Consider the following 23,110-nt stretch of genomic DNA (forward strand, 5'->3'; position numbering starts at 1 on the left):
ACACCCGGTTGAACCTTTTGCGGGAGATGACACGTCGAGTGCCCCTTTGTATGCAACATACATTTGATGGCTTCATTTCAAGTTTTTTTTTATTATTTTTTTTTTGTCACATTTTAAATTAACCGAACATGGGGGGGTTGTTGTGCACATTTACCACTTGACGTTGTTTTTCCTCTCCAGTTTGTTCCCCCCCAAATGTGTGTGTAATTTTTTTCCTGGATAGACCCCCCTACGGAGATGTATTAGCTTGTCCGAGCAGCCTACGCGATGGCGTGCTTCCATGCATACTCGTGAATAACCCTGCGTCTTTTCTTTTCCGGGGGTGCTTTTCCGAGTTCGTAAATAGGGGCCTTCCGAGGAGGTGCACCCGAGGAAATGCCAAGGGTATGCCATAATACATGGGCTTATCCGCAGAGGACATGTTTTCCACTTCGCCAAATGGGACAAGAGGGTGTGTACTTACGTTGGGTCCGCACGAAATGGTCGAAGTTGGGCGGTTGTGATGGTTGGCTCTTTTATCTGTGTAAATAAACCCAAAGAAAGGATACATTTTTTTCTTCTTTTTTTCTTCCTCACGTAGTGTGGGCCATATTCATCCGAATTCAAAATGGTGTGCCAATTTAGGACAGAGAAAATGGTGGCTACTTGGATATGCTCGGCATATTTTTACGTCACCATTTTGGGACCTCAATTGGGTGTGCCATAAAAATTGTCATCATGTTGTTAACTCATTTAAGACGCGAAGTTTGGGAGAACGGGTGGCGGCTTAACAATTCTTTTCTCCTCCACCTGATGGTCTTTCCCTTTTTGCCCCAGCATCGGGAAAAAATCGTACGCCCAAATGATGAGCTCTCTTGGGGGAAGTATACAAATAAACGTGCATGCGGATAGGGAGAATTGCGCCACAGATATTTGCAAAAAGTTATCACATGAGAAGGGGGTGCTTCAAGTGGGGAAACCTAAGCGACTGGTTTGGGGGGCAGAAGGGGATTTTACCTGCTTAGAGGGGGTACTCTCAAAAATGGCTACCGAAAAGGAAGCAGCATAAAATGAGTATACTCATTGGCCGCCAATTTTGCGAGTGACTCATTTTTTTTCTTCTTCGCACGCGATAGTCCCGCTATTGGCAAAGAGGAGTTGGAAATTTTGTGGCACGCGCGCGGCATGCTCGCGAAGAGTGACACTTTCGTTACCTTTGGTCCCCTTTGCGCGGCACCGTTTGGATGTTTTAGGTACACTTTTCCGCAGTTTTGTGTGGTTTGGCCCCCGTTCCCGATTAGCCTTTCCCCGCTTAAAATGACTAAGTGGTGAATGGTTCATTGGGGAGGGGGACTGAACGACTGAATGCACTATTGATTGGATGATTTATTGGAGGACTGATTGGACGATTGGTTGAATCTTTCTCGTATGTAACGCTATATATAGAAGCGTTGCGCGAGCTGCGCTGGGGGGCTTCCACTCCTTAGCTTTGCAAATGGGCCACGTTGCTCTCTCGTTGCACGCGAGTAGTGAGCAACTGCGGTGTGGCTTGCTTGTCGGCTTATGCGTTTTGTATAAGTTGAAAACCATTTGGGAAACGCGTAAGTGTGGGGAAAGGCCTTCGGTGTGGGGGAGGTCCACCTGGGTAGGACTTCGACTCGACCGAATTGTCCACCCGCTATTCGCTTCGTGAAGGTGAATGCTGGTAAGTGACCAGAAGGGAATGAGAAGTAACGAGGTGGACCCCTCTCCCCACTCCCCCCTGCATTTCCGCACAGCAGAACTACCCAGTGAAGACAATGCTGCAGTACTTCGTCGACAAGCTGTTCGGCGACCTCCCAGCCAACTTCAACTTCGTGATAGGGAAAAGGTTAGAGTGCCAGAGTCCCCAAAACGGGGGGTACTACGAAATCTACGAAGGAGTAAACAAAAACAATGAAGGGGTATGTATATTTATATATGATAAGAAAGGGAAGGCAGAAGGAAGTAGAGAGAAAAGATACACAAGTAACCATTTGGCTTTTTCCAAAAAATTAATTCATCCAAATATTTTGAAAGTCCTATATACATACGAGAGTGATAAGAGAATCTACATAGTGACAGAAAAATGTGTCCCACTGCACATTGAGGGGGTAAGGAGTGATCCCTTATGGGGTTTATATGAAATATTTAGCGCAGTGTATTTTGTCAGCATGTGTAATTATGTGCACTGTTTGGTGAATCCATTAAGCGTGTTTGTAAATGAAAGAGGGAGATGGAAATTGTCCCTTTTTGATTGTATTCATGAGAAAGGTGAAAGTATCAATCAGATTTTGAATGACATACAGAATCATATAGTTTGTACTTACGGTTATGGAGTTTCCATTCCAAATGGAGTTCATGCTACATGGGTAGATGCATACGGATTGGCATTCCTAATGGCTTGGTCGTACAAAAGTTACCTCGAAGGAACAAGCCATTTTGGAGGGACTCACCCAGATGTTCCATCCATTAGGAGGAGTAGTCCCCATGGTAGTGGCACACTTGCAGCACAGAGAGGAGATTATTTAAAAACGCCCATGTTGAATGGGGAGGATGCACATCAGGGACTCTCACCCACAAAAAAAAAATATATGTTCGAAGTAGACCTTCACAGGACCGCACAGGAATGCATACCGAAGAGATTGCTGCCATTGTATAGCACCTTACTAAAGTATAGTAAAAAAGAAATAAACATGTTAACTATTTTAAATGATGAGAGTTTGAGAACAGACAACACCATAAGTACAATGTTGTTCTTGACACAAATACATATGAAGTCGAAGAGCGAAAAGGTGCAGTTTCTTGATAACCTATTTAGCAAGCTAGAAAATATCTCATCAAATGTAAAAACGGAGAAAATTTTACCTGAACTTGTCCAGAATGTTGAAGTGTCTGAGAGTAGGGTGACCTGTCTGAAGATCATCTTAACCATTTCGAGAGAACTATCAACAGAGCACTTTGATAAAATGATATTTCCAACTGTGTCCAAATATTTTTCTCTAAATGACAGATCAATCAGGTTCGTTTTGTTGGAAAATTTGCATCACATAGAGAGACATCTCACCAGTAACCACATGAACGAAATATACAATTCCTACCTCTATGGATTTTTGGATAATAACACGTCCATAAAAAATGAGAGTATAAAAAATTTCATTTATGTGTTTCCAAAATTGAAATCAAATTTTAAGTCGTCTTCTTTGATGGCCTTGTTGGATAATTTGAGAGACTCTGATTTTTGTGTTAAAACAAATACGATAATTTGTGTGGCAAAAATTGCGAAACATATTTTGGAAGATAAAGAAAAAATACTTGAAAATGTCTACAAGGTTGGATTGCAGGAGTCATTTATTCAAACTAGGTTAGCCACTATTCAGGCTGTTAAATTTACATATGACCAATTTAGTGCTAAGAAGTACGCTTCGAATATTTTGCCTCTCCTGGTTAGGTCCCTTATTGATGATTCAGTGGAGGTTCGCCTCGCAGCGTTTGACGCGATGGACTCCGTTTGTGTGCAGCTCAGGGGGGATTTGCTGAGGGGTAACAGCTGTAGTAGCAGTAGGAGTCCACCGATACCCAGTGGCACATCAAATGGGAACGGTACTTCCACTTCTGCAGTGGACTCCTTAAAAGGTTACACTTTTATAAATAAGATAAAGGGAATTATCACTGCGAAGGGGGAATTGGATTCGGGAAACGGGTCGCGGGCTACCCAGGAGGGAGGTCTCAGTGTGGGTGACTTCTCCGGGAGAGCTGTCCAAACGGGTGCGACGGAGAGCGATCCACTTAGCACTTTGGTTTATGACGTGCCCCCCGTCGGAGGCGCACTCGGCGCGACAGGAAGTAGAGCCCACCTTAATGTGAATTCCCAAACGGGGGTGTATAACAGCGGGGAGAGGCACGTGGCCGCGTTCCAGCATCAGAGTTACGACCAAAGAGACAATTTCATTTTTGAGGAGGAAATGAAAAATTACCGCGACAGAAGAAGGGGGTGGGGAGCTGGTGGGATGGACAGCCTTTATGGTGGTGGCGATACGCCTGGCGAAGGAGACAGGGGTGGCCACTACGAACAGGGCAAACATGACGACTATTACAACTGCGAGTTGGTAAGTATGAACAGGTTAGGTGAAACCAACCAAGAGGGCAGCCTTTTTGACGGCAACTTCCATTTGGGGGAGTCCGCCAGAAGAACGGCTCATGGAACGGCTCATGGAACGTCCCAGGGAACGGCCCCCCAAACGGCCCAAACAATCGACCTTGACATAGATGACTTTTTTAAGGAGTTCGACTTGAAAGAGGACAGCAGTGTCAAGGTGAAGTTGAGTTCGTTGTAGGTTAGGTGGGATGTGGGGCCCGTCCCGATACTATTATTTTTTTGTTTTGCTAATTTGGCGACTTGCCTTTTTTGAGTGCATCCTCGTTTGCGCATCGCTCCCCGGATGTTAGCTTTGCCTTTGTCTTTTTCTTTGTTCTTGCCTTGTCTTGTCTTTGATATATTTTTTTTTTTTTCCGTTTCGTGGCATGGCTAAATTTTGCAAAAGCAATTTTGAACATTTTTACGGTACCGTTGTTATTAATGGCGTGGGGGAAATTCCCCCCTTTTGAGTGAGCATTTTTTTGTGATCATTTTGTGAATGCAAGAGGCGCTTGCAAAGTGAATAGGCGACGCGGAAGAAGCATATGAGGGGGAGGGGTAGCCGATTCCGCCCCATGTTGGGGTACCCCAATTTTTTACACCCTCACGAGCGAAATTCGCTTCGGAGGAAAATTTGCCACTTTAACATTCTTCCATTTTAACATCTATGAAAATTTTAAAAGGAGAGAAACACGGGTTCACATTATCTTTTATAATTGTGCTTAAATTGCAGAGGAGAAAAAAAAAAGAAGCAAAAAAAGGCGAAAAGAAACACCTTTGGTAGACACATGTACATATATAGGCAAAAAAAAAAAAAAAAACAAGTTCGCTGGTGGCATTTGACTCCTGGCAACAACGCTTCCGCGGGCGAGCATGCGCCCTAGCACATATAAAAATATATGCACACATGCACACAACACATGTGCATATGTCTTGCTGCCATGTTCGCGTGTTCATTTACAGCTAAATGCACAGGAGAAGCGAGGATGGGGTTTTCGTTCCGGTTTGTTTGCGCGTTAAAAATGGTGCGTCTGGTGGTGCGTTTGGTGGTGCGTTTGAAGTTGCGCTTGGCGCTGAAGGCGTGTACGCTCTTACGCCCGTGCGATGGAGGGATTCATCTCATGTGACGCCCCGCCCAGCTACTCTTTCTCCCCAGCAGGGGACAAAAATTATGAATGTATACGCGCAAGGGGATAAGCACATACACATGTATATGCGTGCACACGTTAAATGCTTTTGCATTACCCTTGGCTCTGTAGCCATCCCCCACTTGGTAACTCATTTATGTCATCCGTTAGGATCCATTCGGACTTACTTTAAGGGATATTTCCACTAGGTTAATTTTGCTTTCAATTTAAATATTTTATGATGATTATTTCGTGCACACCATAGGACAAGGTCTTTTTTTTTTTTTTTTTTAAGTTGCGCTGTCAAGCGAAATGGTTCATTCTGGTTAGGGTAAATTACAAGTGCATCCATGTGCTCCCGTGTGTGTGTTCATCTGCCTATGTATGCAATGGAATTTCTCTTTAAAAAAAAAAAATTTACTTAAAATCGGCGACATCTTGGGCGCTTTCTATCACTGATGTGAGCACGTTCACTCCTTCGATTTTTTTCAGTAGGGCTTGTTTGCTCGAGGCGTAGGTCATCCTGTCCCTGGAGTTTGAGGATTCCCGTGCGTACATGAAGAAGTGAATCTTGTTGACTGCGTGAAGGGAAAGTTGAAGGCAAATGAAAGAGTAAGCAGGTGTGTGAATATGGGGAATGGCAGAGCATGGAGGTGGTCACGCATGATGGGCAGTTTAATGAGAAGCATGCTTGACGGCGTTTGGAAGGACTTGTCGCCCACGTGGCGGCACGGCTCCCTAACCTGCGTCAAACACAACATAGGCGCACTGGATTTTATCATTTTGGTCAATGGACTTCACCAGCTCCGTTAGGGTGGTGGTAGCACCTTTCGAGTGAATAATTATTTCGCAGTTCTCTATGACGAATATGATCCATCGACACGTCTTCCTAATTTTCATGTTGTTAAACTCGGTGACGCAGGTGTCGTTTACGCGAATGCCGCTTATCATTTTGGACGCACGAGAGGGAAGAAATGGGCAAAAAGGGGGAAACAATTGAGGGTGGGGCAAAAAAAAAAGGGAAAACAGTTGGGGAGAAGGGGCAAAAAGGGGAAATGAAGAAAAAGGCTATGAAGGAAATGTTAGCAGGGAGTTTTCAAATTTTCCAAATTTTTCAATTTTCTCAAAATTTGCAAAATTTGCAAAATTCTCAAAATTCTGAAGATTTCAATTTTTTCAAAATTTTCAAATTTTTCACAATTTTCACAATTTCAAAAATTTAAGGTTTCACGAATGGGAAATTTCACAAGTTGCAATTTTAGGAAAGGGGGAACTCACGCTTTAAAAATTACACAAGTTGCGATTTTTTTAAAATTGAAAAATGGGGAAGGAAAAAAAGTTAACTGGCCTCGACTGATGAGCGCGTAGTTATTTCTTTTTCTGGTGTAGCATATTTCGTTTGGCATATATTACGTTTGCCTTATTCGTTTTGCGTATTCGTTTTGCTTGTTCGTTTTGCTTGTTCGTTTTGCGTGTTTCTTTTGCGTGTTTCTTTTGCGCGTTTCTTTTGCGTGTTTCGTTTTTCCTTTTTAACATTTTATGAGTAAAGCAAAAAAAAAAAAAAAAAAAAAAATTAATTCCGATTTGAGGGGTATACATGTGTGATAAACATTACCGTTTTGCGTTTACGCGGATGTGAAATTTGTGTATGTACGTGTGGGTGAATTTGCATTTGACCTTACGCATGAATTTCGTGTGGATGTGCCCATGTGTGAGCGTGTAAGTGCTACTGGGCGTGACTTGGCCATTATGGAAAGTGCGCGTTTCCATGTGTATATACGAGCCACAGGAGGCGCATTATTTTTTTCACTTCCTTCCGCGCATATGCGGGTGTATTTGTGCACGTGTGCTTGACACGCATACGCACGCCGCGCGCGGGAATAAGCGGAGGCGAACAGATAGCTAAGCAAATGGCCAACCGGGTGGCCAACAAGCTGACTCAAACAAACACATATGTGTCATAATCACTTCGCACTTGCGCCTTGCGTACACACCCCTCAGTGTGTACAAAAATTGGGAAAGCCACTTTGAGCGCATCCTGCGGTAATTTTTTTTTTTTTTTTTGAGAAATATTTGCTCTGGATGTGAATTAAGAAAGGCTAGTTGCATTTGATGTGGGAATATGCAAGTTTTGGTTGGCAGTTTACGCGTCTGTTTTATGCATCCTTTTGGGTGGCTTTTCTGCGTAACCATTTGGGCAATCGATCGCTTGAGCTGTCGCAGCACCCCTGAGGTGAAGGCTACCACCAAGTGTAAATTACGCATGGGCTGTTAAAAAAAAAGAAAAACGAAAGAGGAAGGAGGAAAATAAAAAAAAAAATAAAATACAAAGTAGAAAGTAGCTGCCCAGACGTCCCTTCAACCGCTTGTACGTACGTGCTGACAATTATGTCCTCCAAAAATAAAGTTACCCAGTTGGAACAACATAACGCAAAGCTTCTTTTCCCCAAGCGTGAATGCTCGACGGAGTTCATCATTAATCTTTTTTGTCGTACGTGCGGTCAAGGGTGTGGGGGAAAAAGAAGGCCACGTGCACGTTGAACGCGCCCGGGGGCGCATTTCGCCAATGCAGGCTGCGTAAAGGATGCACACGAGTATGCACATGTACAAGCGTATGCGTGTGTGCACATTTATGGCTGCAAGGGGCAGAGCGCGGCAAATTTGGCATTTCCCTCCCGAACGAAGCCACTTTGTGAACAGACGACCGTTAAGCAAACATCATTGTGTATGATAAAACAACGCTGCGCGTACATTCCACACGTGCATATATATTTTTTTAGCATCATCAGTATGGAAATTTTGTTCATTACGCGGAAAACCGCTTTTTTAAAAACAAAATTGGTGCTGTCCTTCTTTCTCATTAAGGCGCGCAGCTTGCCCGGGGTATCCCCTAGGTGACAGTTCGCGGAAATGAAGAGTTGCCCTCAGCGCTGGTGAAATTTTATCATCCTGCCATTTGTGGGCGTCTTTTTTTTACCATCACCCTGCTGCGTGCCTCTTTGGTTATTTCGTCCCCTCCGTGGTTACTACCAGGTAAACTGTCTCCGTTTCGTGCAAAGTTTGGACGTTTGCCAAGTCAGCTAACCGGAGCTAAATGACGCGGGTGAAACAAATTGCGTGCATGTGTAAAATGCCCCCATGGTGTTAAAACGAGTTTACCCGCCATGCATTGTTACACAAGTCATTTTGAAGTAAGCAAATGAGAGGGTGAAAAAAAAAATAAAAAAAGGAAGGCGTAAAAGAACATATTTACTTTTCGCTATTTGGGGGGTAAAAAGAAATTGACTTTTCGAATTATTGCTACGTGGGCGTGGGGCCAATTATTTTGCGCCACATTTTTTGCGACACCGTTTGCTATAATGCACGTTGTCACTGATCAAGTAAGGCAAAGTAAGAGTCGGTAAAATTCATCATATAGCAGGGATGGCACTACACGTTTGGTTTCTCTCATGGCGATAGTTCTTTGGAGAAAAATTCGCAAATATTCTGCCATGGGGGAAGCATAAATGAACTTGTGTTGATGTCTATAGAGGGAACAGTTTAATCTTTCAACCTTGTTGAGGGTTTCTTTCCTTTGAAAGGGAACCCTATCAGCAGCGCGCGCCGTACGAAGGTTTATATTTGGGTATGCATGCAGTTATGCGTGTATATCTCATTGGAGAACAGGGGGAGAGGAGAGTTCCACTTCGGCACTCTTTCCGTGACATTTGTTAGCAACTTTTTAAGCAAGTTTCTAATGACCGTTAAGGAATGGCAAAAATTGATGTTTTGGATTTGGCTAGTGTGAAAAAGAAGCTACATTTTGTGATGTCACACATGGATGTTCGCTTTTGTCCGAAGAGTCTACCACCCAGGACAGCATTGACTAGGAGTGAGCAAAAAAAATATGATGTGAAATCTGCATTTCTGTTTGAACCATCAGTTTGTTACAACGCAATGTGCGCGTGTGGTATCATTTTAAATTTTGACCATTCTGTGGTGAAGCTTATGGAGGTGATGTGGTAGAAGGGTGGCATTTACTCATTACGCAATTGTTTACACACGTTTGACAAAAATAAAATAAAATAATAATACTGCCCCCAAGCAGCCGCAACGACGAACCCGTTTCGCACCTTTTTGTGATGATTGTCCGTAGCATGACCTTTTGCAAAAGTTTAATTTTGCCCTGCGCGAAGTAGGCGTTCCTCACTTTTGCGATCATCACTGCTGATGTAGATGGTATGTTACATGAATGTCCAATTGAGCAGTGCTTCACAAAAGCATACCACTTAGCTATTCGGGGTGGTAATATGTGGGGGGGAGGACAACTTGGAACACCGTTGCGGTTTTTTTTTCCCCCTCTAAGATGGACCATAAGTTGCATACACAAGGGAGAGAAATCTCGAGCAGGCACGCCTACCTAATTTATGTATCTACCCAGGCAGGCGCGTAGGCACACAAGATGAATTCTGCATTTTTAAAAGTTGCCCCTTATTTTTCAATTCCTTTGGCGAAAAATAAATAAAATGGGAGAGGAAAAACAAAGCCTAACAGTGAACGGTGAAAGGTTGTTATGGCCGAGACGAAATGGGGTGGTCCCCCTATGTTGGTGCTGTCCCTTTGCCACTTTGCTGTGATGGACGTATTCCCTCGTAGCGCGAGTGGAGAAGGGGTGAAGCGGAGTCGGTGTACAAAAGTGTACTCTAAGTAAACCAAAAAATTGTGTTGGGTATATTTCTCATGTCAAACTGTGATGGGGAAAATAACACAATTTAAAAAAAATGGGAACCAAGTGAAGTTACTGCAAGTCACACAAAAAGTGTGGATTTGATTACGCTTGGGAGAGTATATTTTTTTTTTTTTACCTTAAGAGTTACAAACAAAATGATATTATTTTTACTTTTTACAAAAGAGTTGCGAAAAAGGAAATAAAAATTTTGCGGAAAAAATTGTATGTTTTTATTTTTTCCCTATCCCCCTGTGGGTGTTTAATTTTACAGGAGTTTCCCCCCCCCAAAAAAAAAACGGCAGGGCTATTATCGCTTCACCCTTATGTACATATTTTCCTAGGCGCCACTGCCCACCTGTTCACAGCGAAGCGGCGCCTCTTTTTTTACGCCTATTATTTTATGCTATCTTTGCGCTATTTTTTGCTGTATTTTTGCGCTATTTTTTACGCTATTTTTTTGCTGTATTTTTGCGCTATTTTTTACGCCATTTTTTGCTGTATTTTTGCGCTATTTTTCTCATTTTTACTTCCTCCCCACGCTGTTTTTTTCTGCTGTGTTCTCATTTTCATTTTGCTACATGCTCTGCATATGTTTTGGGGTGAGAATTATTTTTTTAAGCTTTCTTCAAGTGCCCTCTTTCTGCGTTTATCCATTAAGCTAAGAATAGAGTGCAGCAGCCCCCGCGCATCACCACAGCAGCATCACCATCTGCACCAGATAATTACCAGTGTTTAGAAGTTGCTGGAGTAGCATCGTGGCGTGTACATATAATCTACATATATAGTATTATAATATATGTATATATATGTATATATATTGTATATACTTGTGCGTATAGAACGAGGTAGTTTCTTCTTTGCGTGCTTTGCAGGGTTCGGCGTCACCTCGCTGCGATTTGCTTCTCTTCCCGTTTGCGTCACTTTGCGTTACCCTTTTCGCTTTCACTTCACTTTTTCATCCCTCTTTCGTGGTGTTTTTTTCTTGTTTCTTCCCCCCTTCGCATTTTCTTTGCATTTTCTTTGCGGTTTCTTTGCGGTTTCTTTGCGTTTTCTTCGCATTTACTTCGCATTTACTTCGCTTTTTCTCTCCTGCTACAAATTTTACTTCACTTTTTTCTTCACAATTTTGTTCACTTTTAAGCCCCACGCTTGCCGTAAAATTAAATCCTTCACCTGTCGATTTAGTTTTTTGCGTGTTCTTTTTTTTTTTTTTTTTTTTTATTCAATTTACTGTTTACTCATCTATGAGAAAACTCTCGAAATATTGGAAAAAAAAAAATTAAAAAAAAAAAAAAGAAATTAGTAAATACTAACAGAGTTTTTAATTTTTTAAAATTTTACAAAGGCATCTCCCTCCCCACAGCGAGTACGCCCCCCAGCCCCCTCTTCACATATATACATATATACGCGTACATATATACGCGTACATATATATACGTACATATATATACGTACATATATATACGTACATTTATGTACATATATGTACATACATATCCCCGCGCGCCTGTTTATCTTGCCGAATTTTCTTATGTATATCCCCCATGTGCGCATAAGCACTTGTGTATATATCTATATATGTGAAGTTGCGAAAATGTGAAGTATACGCATAGGTACAAGGATTTATATGCGTATATGTATGTATATATATTATTTATATATATGTTTTGTGTACCTTCTCTGTGCCTTTTTTACACCCACCCTCCATTCGTACGCCTTTCTATATATACTCCCTCCCCCCCGTTGCCCCTTTAATTTTTTAATTAAGTCGTATACCTGTTTTTAATTGTTTGTGGTGGGTTCCGTGTTCTACTAGCATTTGTGACACCCGCACTGAGGGTACGTTTATATATGTATATGTACATGCGCGTATGTACGTGTGTGCATATGCATAGGACACCGGTGCGCATGGGTAAGCAAGTATACCTACGTGCGCGGACACGCGTATGCATATGTAAGTGCTCACGTAAGCCCCTCTGAGCACGTGTGCCTCGAGGGAGCAGCTGACAAACGCAGCTTACGTTTAACAGAAGGACAGGTAAACTAGCCGAATCGGGCGAACCAACTGCAGGCCCCCGTTTTCCAGAACCGTGCACCTGCGAAGACCTGCCCTCGAGTTAACCCCCCTTTGAATCTCCGCATGTCCTCCATTTAGCGCTTTTGTATATTTAAACATATACCCTTATATATATGCACACATATATATAGCACGTACGGATACATGTCTGTGTAGAGAGAGCAGTTCGTAGAGCGCGCCTCTTTTGTACGCTTGAGTGCGTAACGGAGCTGTGCATTATGATATGCTAGCGCGTATTATGTCACATAGCAGTGTAGAATATAGCAGAGAAACACACGTTGCGAAGGGCATCATCGCGCATCCCCGTAGTACGTATTTAACTCGACTGTCACGTCGAGACGCTGTTTAAATGCCACAGGCGTTTCAGCGGTCGTGCGGACTTCGCCAAAGGATTGCACCTGAGTTGGAAAGTGTTTTCCAGGGAAGGTAGCAGGTCGGCAGTGGGTGAGTGTAGCGGAGAAGTGTGTCGACGTAACTGAGAAAAGTGGGCTAAGGTTGGTCAGAATAGGCCATAAGTAGCACACCCAGTAGAGCGAAAAGCACGAAGCATACGACGCTGCATACTCCGCACCAACCTTGACAACGCACGAATACACGCACGAACGTATTAGCGCACACAAGATGGGGCCCTACATGCATCAGAGGAACCAACCCATGTCCCTGCTGATTAGGAAGCTCAAGTATGACACGTCGCCATCTATGGTACGAGAAAAATTTAAAAAATTTGGAGCCATCAAAGATGTGTACCTACCGATAGACTACTACACCAAGGAACCGAGAGGTTTCGGATTTGTTGAATTTTACGACCCCAAAGATGCCGAGCAAGCACTAAAAGAAATGAACGGGTCGGAGATAGATGGAAATAGAATAGAAGTTTTTGTAGCCCAAAAGGGAAGGTCAGATCCAAGACTTATGAGATATAAAGAAAAGGGAGGAGGTATCCCACCAGGACCATATCCCTATAGAAAATATTCAGATTATAGAATCAGAAAAAGATATATTTCTAAATCTAATTCTAGACATAGATCCTATTCTAGAGATAAAATAAGAAGGAGAGATGATAGATCAAGGGAAAGGTTTAGGTATAGAAATAGCTACGACAGAAGGATGGATAGTTATAGGGATAAAAAAAGCTATTACCCTAAAAGTAGCTACAATAAATATCGAAATAAAGATTACGACCGAAGTTGTAGTAGGAGTAGACGATCCAGAGATTACAGAAATGAAAGTCCAAGATATAAAGAAAAAAGAAGGTATGACAAATACTACAGAAGTAGCAGTAGAAGAGTGAGCAGAGGAGGAGGTGCTGGGGATGATAAGTATGAACGTAGGAGTAGACATGACAGAAAGGATAATTACAAATCCAAATATGATAGTAATGATGAATATAGTGATGAAACTAGAAATTCTAGTAAGCATTCAAAAAAGCAACATGTTTCTAAATCTATATCTTTTAATACGGACAAGGAGGAGGCGAGAAAAAAAACTGACAATGCTAATGATAAGGATAATTCTAAGGATTGGCGCGAGAGCGAAGAGAGGAATGATGAGCATAGCAACAGGAGGGAGTCTGTGAATAGCCAGGATGAGGAGTCAAGTTAGGCGGTTCCCTCCTTCCTGGATGCTGGGCTAAAGGAGCGGGCGGGTCAATGGATGAACCGGTAAGTGTACCCGGAGAAGTGCGTTCCATGGAGTGATACACTGTGAGTTACCTGTGAAGGGGGCTCATGTGTGGGTGTTACCTGCTTCACGCGGGGCTATGCACCCTGTGTTGTGAAAATGTGCATGTATATGTGTACGTGAAAGGATGCGTCGAAAGGGTTTACATGTAACTTTTAGTGATCTGATCCCCTTTCCTTTAAACGTTTCCTTCTCTATTGTTCCCCCCTTTTATAGATCTACCAATAGGTTCACATTTTGTTAAGCAGGGCGTTATCCAAAAGCATAATTTCAATTTTCAAGCATATATGCAAAAGTGAATTCATAACTGTCGTTAATTAGATGAGAGTCTCAAATCTTCATTCACGCGTATTGCTGCGCTGTTCGAGTTGCGTTTCGGTGGTCACGCCTCGCCCGTCGAGCTTTGCCCTCCACAGTTCTCCAGCTATGTTTGGCCATTGACACTTTGTTAACCACGTTTTGCCAGCAGCACCTAATCAGTCGCGTTTTTCTCTCCCCCTTTTTTTAATTATTTTTTCTTTTGCGGTCTTCATATATAATTAATAAAAAAATTTAGTAACATTTCTCATTTTCCTCTCACGTTTTTTTTTTTTTTTTTCCTTCCTCCCACTTTTCTCCATTATTGTGCCACCCCAAACGATTTATTTAGTATAATGTTGTTGGTTTTTAATTATAAATGTTTCAAAAAAAAAAAAAAAAAAAAAAAAGGATTAAAATGCTTTTTTAAAATACCAAACGAATGGAAAAGAAAAGAAATTAAATCACAAGAAAAAAAAAAAAAAAGGCCAAGCACCTCGCGGACCACGCACAGGCAACGTAACTGAACGCAATATATTATGCTCGATAAAACATACGTAGTATTTACACATACACACGCAAACACGAACACAAATGCACGCGCAACCGTGACCCCTCTGCGTTCCCACGCGCTTGGTAAAGACATGCATATTAAAATTCCGAGCAAGGCGTAATTTAATTTGGGTTAGAGAAGAAAAATCTAGACAACTCTAAAAAAAAAAAAATTCAACAAAAAAGAGGACGGGATGGTGTTACAAGATGTTTTTCCTTTTTTGTTTTTTTTTTTGTGTGTATCCTCTAATTGTTTTAAAAATTTGTTCCTGTTCTTTTTCTTTTTTTTTTTTCCATCATTTTTCGTGACAACGGTGATATGAAAACAGAAAGAAAACGTGATAGAAGCTGGAATGGATGTTTTGCAAAATCGTGAAAAGTTAGACAAACGGCTCATGTTGACTACATGCCAAGGAAAGCGCACATTTTAACAACGACGATGATGAGAGAATATGTTTGTCCACGCGACGTACTATTCGTCTTTGAAGACTTGTTGCTTCGTTGCTATGGTGAAACTTCGGCTACCCGAGTATTTCAAGTTTTTAAAAGCTGCGCTGTTATGAGCAGGTGGTGATTTTCTTTACCAGTTTAATGAAGTGACATGTGTACTTTTGGGCGTTTTTTTTTTTTCCCAATGTTGGTCCATTTTTTTAAAAACGCCTTTCTCTTTTTTGAAGATTTAATTCATGACAAGTTTACCAATTTTTTTTTTCCTTTTTTTTGTGTTTCCCCCGGGAAATGATCAGTTATGTTATGATGGCTGTTTTTTCCATCCTTTTTTTTTGGTGACTGTGTGATTTTTTTTTTGTTTCTCCGTTGCTTCGCTTTTCCGTTTTGCCATTTTGCCATTTTGCCACGATTCGTTTTACATTTCCTCTCCTTTTGGTGGCTTGGCAATTAAGCAGCCCCCCCGAAATGATGGTCATTAAAAAAGGAATCATTTCCAAACACGTAAACTTAAACTGTTTCACTTTCAAAAATATCCATCTGTACAATTTTGATCGCTTCGACGTGAAAAAATGTTGGATGTATGCGTATCCCAGATGGAAAACTTTTCAGCGCATAATTTGCAGAAGGTTTTTATTTTACAAGTAAATTTCCAATGTACAGTAAAACCTGTTTTGCAATTTTTTTTTCCGACTTTATAATTGTAAAAAAAAGTGAGCCAACATTTTGGTAAGGTCACTGACTCCATTTTCATGTTCTTTGTCTTCTTCAATTGGCTTGATCAGGTGCTTCAGGAACTCTTCCTTTGATTTAAAATGTTTTGCTATATCGGGGCAACCTTGACAACCCCCCTGTTGAGCTTGCTTGCCATTTGGGGAAGCGTCTTTGTCTTCCTCGGCTGCTTTTTCGGCTTCCTGTCCCTCCTGCGCTTCATCTTCTTCCTCTTCCTCTTCCTCCTCATCATCGCCATCATCATCGTGTTCATCGTCCGTGTCATTCGTGTCTTGGTCTCCCGCTTCGGATTCCGCTTTGGAGCCTACCACTGTTTCTTCCTCTGACGGTTCTGATGGTTTTCCTTCTTTGCCCTCTTCCCGATCAATCTGCGCCGTTGCTTCATCTACAGCTGCTTCTTCCCCTGCGGATACGTCCTTTTGTGATCCTTTCAAATCTTCTGCCACCATCTCTTCGTCTTGTTTTTCTTGCGTCTCCCCCGACGAGGTATTCACCATTTGGGCATCCGCCTCCTCTGGGGTGAATAGGTCAGTCAGCTCTTTTTCATCCTCTTCTTGATTTCCCTGTTTTTCCACACCTTTGATATTCACCTTTTTGGCTTGCTCAACCAGCTGATCACTTTCATTACCATGTTCGTATTTTCCATCCGCTTGTGAGATATTTTTCTGATATGATATGGGTATCTCCCCCTGCAGATATGTCCATTACGTTACTGCTCGTTCTGAGGTTAGTCGTTTCATCATCTTTTGCGTTGACATAACTTATGAACAAATTTAGGAATAGGATGCATAAGGCAGCCCTAAAAATACGATTCATGGATGGCTCTTAAAAAGAATGCCTAGAAAGGAAGGTGTCCTTTTGACTGGGTTATTTTTTATGTGGAGACAGCTGCACATGGATGGGGAAAGCTTACTAGCGTTGCAGCTTCTGCACAGGTGTGCACTTGTACATGTGTACATGCCAGATGTGCTACACAGGCGGTGGAGTGTTCTGGCCCTAATTCGAAGCATCGAACTGACTGAGCAGTGTAACGTAGGTTTTCCGTTAAGAAGGAATGGAAAACAGCGTAGCTGGGACGGTAGCTGCAATATGGAGCGGGGAAGTCTTAAGAGGCTTCACTATTCGCAGGGGTGGCCCTATGCAGACGTATGCCAATAGGGAGGTGTTCCTATACAGATGCATACTTATACAAACGTATGCCTATTACAGACGTGCAATTGTATTTTCCTTCCATTGCGAGGGGTAATTTAGTCAGTCGAAACAGTCACAGCTGGGCTGATATTTGCTAGACGTTTTTTCATCCTTTCCTCTCCCTCTATATGTAACAAAAACTAGGCATGTGTTGCAGCAATATATGCGCTGTATTTTATTATTTTTTTTGCTCATTTTGAGCAGCCTTAAATATTAACTATGCATGCGAAAGGGATTTTTTTTTTCATAAAAAGGAGAAATCGGAAACTGTTCATTTTAATCCAATTTTTTTTTTTTTTTTTTTCCTGTGTGCATTTCAATTATCACGTGAATGAAGATATGTTAACATGTCGGGGGCGACTGCTTAGGAGTACCAAGGAGATGATGTACGTCTGTGTTCCTTGTGTAATGTAACAGCACCTATGGAATGCATGCATCAAGCATAATTATTTACACCCCTTTATTAATTTTGCGAAAAAAAAATGAGCATTAAATTATGCAGATAGGCTAGTATAGCGTGCTTATTTGCACTGGAGAGGTGAAGATCAAGGCAGTGAGGGGTAACTACAAAAGCCCAAATGCGGTCGAAAGAAAAATAAAAATAAATAAAAATAAATCAATAAAAATCGATAAAAATCAATAAAAATCAATAAAAGTTCAAAAAAAATTGCAGTTTCTTTACCAAAAGGGGGACGTGGAGGAGCCAAGATAAGGGAGTAAGCTCCTCTCTGTACGTTATTTTTTTTATGCTCATGTAGGGGATACGCATACGTGAAGCCTAGTTAGTCACACGCAACGTAATCGCCCTAGTAGTGATATATGTGCGTTTTTTTGCTGCTTTGTGTAATTATGGTCATTACGCGCCACTGCAGTTTATATGGCTTCGGAGGTCCCCTTTCATTCATAGAAAAAAGGCGAAAAAAGCACAAAATTTTGTTGATAAGCCATTTGTTTAGTTAACCCTAAAGTGCGTTTTGCATATTTAAGATTTAACGTTACAGAAATGTGTTCCCACCACCTGTGTTTTTTTTTTCTTTCCAGTCAAATTGATGTACCCCTTCAAAAAATAAACGCACAAATTATAGTAAGCTAAAAATGAACCCATTAAAGTATCGCATAAATGAGTTCCCCAGGTGCGCCTTTTTTTTTTTTATGGTAATCTGATCTGCAACTTAGATATGTTCCTGTTTAAGCTGCGCGGAGTGATTACCCTTTGTCTGGGCATGGGACTGTACCATGACGCTGATCCGGAGGAGTTTTTTTTTTTTTTTTATCCAAATGGCATCCTCACATTCGCATTCTGAATGGTCGCGGAAACAAGGACAAGCGCTTCTCCCCCCCATTTTTTACATTTGAAGGAGTGTGTAAAGCATATCCTTCATCATATTACCATATCCCCCGGAGGCTTGTTTATCGTTATCAATCATGTGGACCAGGTTCTCGAGAGAATCCTTGGTTGATTTTATATATTTTGAGATGTCCACGAAGTCTCCTGCATTTACCTGTTGGGGATCGGTATCATTGGGCGAATCGTCCGTTGAGGTGTGGGTCTCTCCGTCATGTTCTGTTGCTCCCACCGGTTCTGCAACTGCGTAGTCTGCTCCTTCGTAGTTTTCGCCTTTGTAGTCTGATTCGACGTTGTTTTCGCCTCTGTGGTCTGCTCGTTCGTAGTTTTCGCCTCTGTAGTCTGCTCGTTCGTAGTTTTCACCTCTGTAGTCTGATTCGACGTTGTTTTCGCCTCTGTAATCTGCTCGTTCGTAGTTTTCGCCTCTGTAGTCTGCTCGTTCGTAGTTTTCGCCTCTGTAGTCTGCTCGTTCGTAGTTTTCGCCTCTGTAGTCTGCTCGCTCGTAGTTTTCTCTTTCGTAGTTTGCTTCTCTGTAGTTTTCGCCTGGGTAGTCTGCTCGTTCGTAACCCGCTCCTCTATCTTCGTCATATTCTACGAGCTTCTCTGCTTGTGTTTCTTCCTCCTCTTCCTCATCGGATGATAGTTCATCCCCACTGAGTGTAGTACTTTCCACGTCTAGGCTACTTTCACACTCTTTCATTTGGTAGCTTGCACCATCTTCCACTGGCGCTTCTAATTTATAATCGTACTCATCGGGAAGTTCTATAAATGTGGGTTCGGGGGTGCTTGGTTCGACCGTTTCGGCTTTTTCGTCTTTTTCGTCTTTTTCGGCTTTTTCGGCTTTTTCATCTTTTTCGGCTTTTTCGGCTGTTTTGTCTGTTTCGGTTTTTTCGGCTGTTTTGTCTGTTTCGGCTGTTTCAGTTGTTTTGTCTGTTTCGGCTTTTTCGGCTGTTTCGGCTGTTTTGTCTGCTTCGGCTGTTTCGGCTGTTTCGGCTTTTTCGACTGTTTTGTCTGTTTCGGCTGCTTCCTCGCTTAGGTCACCCTTTGTAAGTTCTGCTTGGGGGGCCTCCTCTGAGGAGTCACGGCCGTGCGAGTCTTCTAAAGCATCAACGGGGCTAATTTCACTATCACAGTGGCCATCGTGGGCGTCATTGTTATTAGCACCGTCTTCTTTGGCGGAGACGTCGCCTCTTAAATTGGGTTTAGAAACAGTGGCGCAGTCGTCATTTCCGTTGCCATCGTTACCATCGCTGCCATTGGAACTATCGGCACTATCGCCGCCATTAGAACTATCGGCACCATTATCACCATTGCCACTCTCACCACCTTTCCCACTTTGGCCATTTTCCACGTCATTCACCACTTCGGCCGCGTTCCCCCTTGAGTGGAGGGCCAAAAAAAGGAAGCAAAAGAGGACACCCAAGGGGGGTCGCATCTTGTAGTTTTATTTATAAAAAAAAAAAATTGAAAAATTTTAAAGCGAGTCCCACAATAATTAGGATGTGGGGGGAAACTACGTGAAGGAATAATAATTTAATAAGCCGAGATGTTAACGCCTGCCGAAAGGGGGTAAAGGGAGATAAGTGTGTGTGTTATTTTATTTTTATTTTTATTTTTTTTTTTTTGGTTTTGTTTTTGCCTGGCTACCTCGACTGTACTTTATGTGTCACCATTCAGTGTATCCTAATGGGTAACGGTTTAAGTACCACACGGGGTGAGAAAAAGGAAGAAGCGGCTTTTCTTTAACAAAACTGAGGTGGGTCAAATTGGAGGGTTATACAATAAATATATTACACCTACCATGATTCGTAAATTTTGGCAATTTTTCCAAGTTTGAGCTGACATACATTATTATCTCTAGAAAATTCGTTCATATATTTTTTTTTCTCTTTTTATCTTATGAATGCAATTTTTTTTTTTATTTTACGTTTTCAAAAAAGTAATAGAAAAGGAGGAGCAGGTCTTGAATAGTTTTCGTAGTTTAGAGTTACATAAATGATGATGCGAATCTAAGAGCCAATTTTTATTACCGCACAAGGAGGGCAAAGCTCAAATTTGCGACGACGCGGGGTATATGTGCATCGGTACCAGTGTGCATATAAACATGCATGCGCTATATTGTGCAATATATTCATGTAAGGCTATGCCCTAATATACGGGTTGCCCCGTCGCCTTGGATTTCTAACATTGCACCAAAAAAATTACTTCCGCATGGCGACCTACGTGTAGTTTGCTCCGTATGCATAAAAGAAGCGAAGAAAAAAAAAAAAAAGGTCCTTAATATTATCACCCTAGTCTCACACGCAGAGATGATATACTTGGCGAAAAATTGTTTGATTACCTTTTGCTTATGTTCTTCACTGGAGAGGAAAGAGTACCAAGAAGAAGTGGCCATGTATTTACGCCAATAACGCACCAACTCCAATTAGGAACCCCCAAAAGAGGGTAAGGGCATTCCATACGGCGTTGAAGCATCGCCAAAGAGAGGAATGGGGACAAACCTTGTTATGCACACCAAAACGGTACTGTTCGCATGTGCATCTCCCATTTGAATAAAACCATGGCGTTTTTCTTTTTGTTAATTTGGCCTTTGGTGCTCTGATTAGTGGGGACTTTCCTCCCCATTGAATGAAATGGCAATTCTGTTATGTAGAAGCGGCGGAGGGACGCAAAACCGCGCGAAAGATGATGGAGCAGACTCGTTTGGGAGACCTCCCCCATCTACCATTGTCTAGCAAACGGAAAAGGGGTGACCATGAAGGTACGTCGTAAGACCCTCTTACATGGCAGATACACTACTCAGATATTTAAACGTATAGATGGCATATACGGAAGTTTTTTTTTCCCTTTGTATAGTCCCTTTGGCATGGCAAATTATGCACAGCAAGTTCGTCTCGATTAGTGTTTTTCCGTGCCAGGAAAATTTAGCCGAAGTTGTTCTTCTGGCACATACACGAATGGGTTAAAAAAGTGTATTTTTTTAAGTGTAATTATGGCTGTGTTTTGTTAAAATTGTTCCAAAAAAAATGGAAATAAAAAATGACGAATGTTAATTTGTAATTTTGGTAAGGGTAAAGAAAGAGGTGTAGGATTGTGCCACGTGAAAAAGGCAACTGAGGAAGGGGTACATCATGTTATGCACTTTTAATGACAGAATTGTTACTACTAAATGACGCACAAAAAAAATGGAGCTAAAAATGGGCGGAAAATGAACAAAACAGTCCTTTTCGCGTAGGGGAAAATTATTTACCCCTTTTGGTCATCCAGTTGTTGCGCGTCTCCTGCGAGTTACTCTGCTGTCGAGTGGCTGGTAGCCATTTAATTAATGAGCACCTTTGCCATTGTGGTGAAAATGGTGAGGAATTCCCCCCTTTTGAGGGTCATTTTTTATTTACCTCGTAAAGGATACTTTATGGGACGCCTTCTCTTCAACGTAGCCATTTTGCTAGTCAGCAATTAACGAGGTTAAGCGGTACGTGATTGGTGGCACTGTATTGGAATGCATCGATGTGCTGCCTTGCAAATTTTTACACATCTAACAAAAAGGGGTTCATGTCTTTCTCGAAATTGTTGAGCATGTCTACCATCTTGGGGTTGTTAGCAAGTAGGGGAGTCACACTTTCTATTAACTCTTCAGTTACTTGTTTGAGTTAGTTATATTTTTTTGTAAATATGGTCTAGTAACACAAAAACTTGCTTGCTATTCTTCTTTTCGTTTTTTTGTGGCGCTTTATTTTTGGACTTGGCCTTATCGCCCTTTTTTCTGTTCTTCCCGCAGCGGTCTTCTCCGTCGCCATCTTTCCATTCGAAGTTTTAGTCATCACGGTCGTTTTCATCGTTATCGTCTTCATCGTTATCGTCATGATCGCCTTCTCCATCATCTCCCTCTCCATCATCTCCCTCTCCATCATCTCCCTCTCCATCATCGCCGTCTCCATCATCGTCGTCCTCCTCGTCTTCCTCTCCATCATCGTCGTCCTCCTCGTCTTCCTCTCCATCATCGTCGTCCTCCTCGTCTTCCTCTCCATCATCGTCGTCCTCCTCGTCTTCCTCTTCTTCATCAACATCATCTTCCACTTCCAATGTCTGCACCTCCTCTTCACCCCCGTGCTTCACAACCTCCTCTTCACCCCCGTACTCCACGGCTTCCTCTTTTACTTCCTCATTCTTATCATTTACATTATCACCATCCTGTGATGATATTCCCACAAGCCCCAGATTGTGCTGATTCGTTCTCTTCAAAAGTTCATGTGCTGCTTTATTTTTTACTTCTTTCCCTTCTTCCGTAAATTCTGTAGTCTCTTCCGATGTCTGTTTGATTACTTCTTCGATGCTGTCCTCACCTTTCTCTTCTTGAGAGCTTGTTGGAAATTCACCTTCTGAGGGAACTCCTTCCTCTGGTGTTTCAATCCTCAAGTTGGTTTTGTTCACATTTAGAATTTCCCCCCCTACAGCCACATTTTTCTGCATGCATAAATTTAAAAGGGAAATGAAAATGGCAATCCTGAGGAATTGCCTCATTCTCAAACCGTGCGTTAAAATGGTGGAACGGAACTATTTTTAATCGATTTAAAAAAGTGGAAAACCTAAGGGAGTCTGGCTATGGGAAAGACATTTTTTGGAGTTAATTTTTTTTTTTTTTTTTTTCACAGATGGGGAGGGTTAATATTATCGGATAAGTAAAAGTTTAAGTTTGCTAGAATTTAGCATCACACATGAAGGGGAAAGCATACATATATGTAAGTTAGCTAAGTGGTGTAAACAGAGTATGACACAAGGTTGAGAAAAAAAAAAAAAATTCTTCTCAGTACGTTAAGAA

At 41.9% G+C, this 23,110-nt stretch overlaps 6 protein-coding genes across 6 annotated transcripts; 2 read left to right on the plus strand and 4 right to left on the minus strand.

Moving 5' to 3' along the window:
* Nucleotides 1-1,778: 1,778 nt before the first annotated feature.
* On the plus strand, nucleotides 1,779-4,334 carry PCYB_103800 (protein kinase; the record flags this gene model as incomplete). Its single annotated transcript, XM_004222929.1, has 2 exons — nucleotides 1,779-2,111; nucleotides 2,625-4,334. 2 exons carry the CDS (start codon nucleotides 1,779-1,781, stop codon nucleotides 4,332-4,334), a joined length of 2,043 nt encoding a protein of 680 aa, XP_004222977.1.
* A 1,345-nt stretch (nucleotides 4,335-5,679) lies between these two features.
* PCYB_103810 (actin depolymerizing factor) lies at nucleotides 5,680-6,213 on the minus strand (the record flags this gene model as incomplete). The annotated part of the gene is made up of 2 exons (XM_004222930.1): nucleotides 5,680-5,840; nucleotides 6,006-6,213. 2 exons carry the CDS (start codon nucleotides 6,211-6,213, stop codon nucleotides 5,680-5,682), a joined length of 369 nt encoding a protein of 122 aa, XP_004222978.1.
* Nucleotides 6,214-12,668: 6,455 nt separating this feature from the next.
* PCYB_103820 (Ser/Arg-rich splicing factor) lies at nucleotides 12,669-14,026 on the plus strand (the record flags this gene model as incomplete). The annotated part of the gene is made up of 2 exons (XM_004222931.1): nucleotides 12,669-13,644; nucleotides 13,944-14,026. 2 exons carry the CDS (start codon nucleotides 12,669-12,671, stop codon nucleotides 14,024-14,026), a joined length of 1,059 nt encoding a protein of 352 aa, XP_004222979.1.
* A 1,692-nt stretch (nucleotides 14,027-15,718) lies between these two features.
* PCYB_103830 (hypothetical protein) lies at nucleotides 15,719-16,444 on the minus strand (the record flags this gene model as incomplete). Its single annotated transcript, XM_004222932.1, has 1 exon — nucleotides 15,719-16,444. A coding segment is annotated over one exon (726 nt), but the record flags the coding sequence as incomplete, so codon positions are not given.
* Nucleotides 16,445-18,292: 1,848 nt separating this feature from the next.
* Nucleotides 18,293-19,726, minus strand: PCYB_103840 (hypothetical protein; the record flags this gene model as incomplete). The annotated part of the gene is made up of 2 exons (XM_004222933.1): nucleotides 18,293-18,448; nucleotides 18,524-19,726. The coding sequence occupies 2 exons, from the start codon at nucleotides 19,724-19,726 to the stop codon at nucleotides 18,293-18,295; spliced, it is 1,359 nt and encodes a 452-aa protein (XP_004222981.1).
* Nucleotides 19,727-22,104: 2,378 nt separating this feature from the next.
* On the minus strand, nucleotides 22,105-22,761 carry PCYB_103850 (merozoite surface protein 3; the record flags this gene model as incomplete). Its single annotated transcript, XM_004222934.1, has 2 exons — nucleotides 22,105-22,640; nucleotides 22,668-22,761. The coding sequence occupies 2 exons, from the start codon at nucleotides 22,759-22,761 to the stop codon at nucleotides 22,105-22,107; spliced, it is 630 nt and encodes a 209-aa protein (XP_004222982.1).
* Between the last annotated feature and the right edge of the window lie 349 nt (nucleotides 22,762-23,110).

This window comes from Plasmodium cynomolgi, chromosome 10 (assembly GCF_000321355.1).
Source record: "Plasmodium cynomolgi strain B DNA, chromosome 10, whole genome shotgun sequence".
NCBI classification, from domain to species: domain Eukaryota; phylum Apicomplexa; class Aconoidasida; order Haemosporida; family Plasmodiidae; genus Plasmodium; species Plasmodium cynomolgi.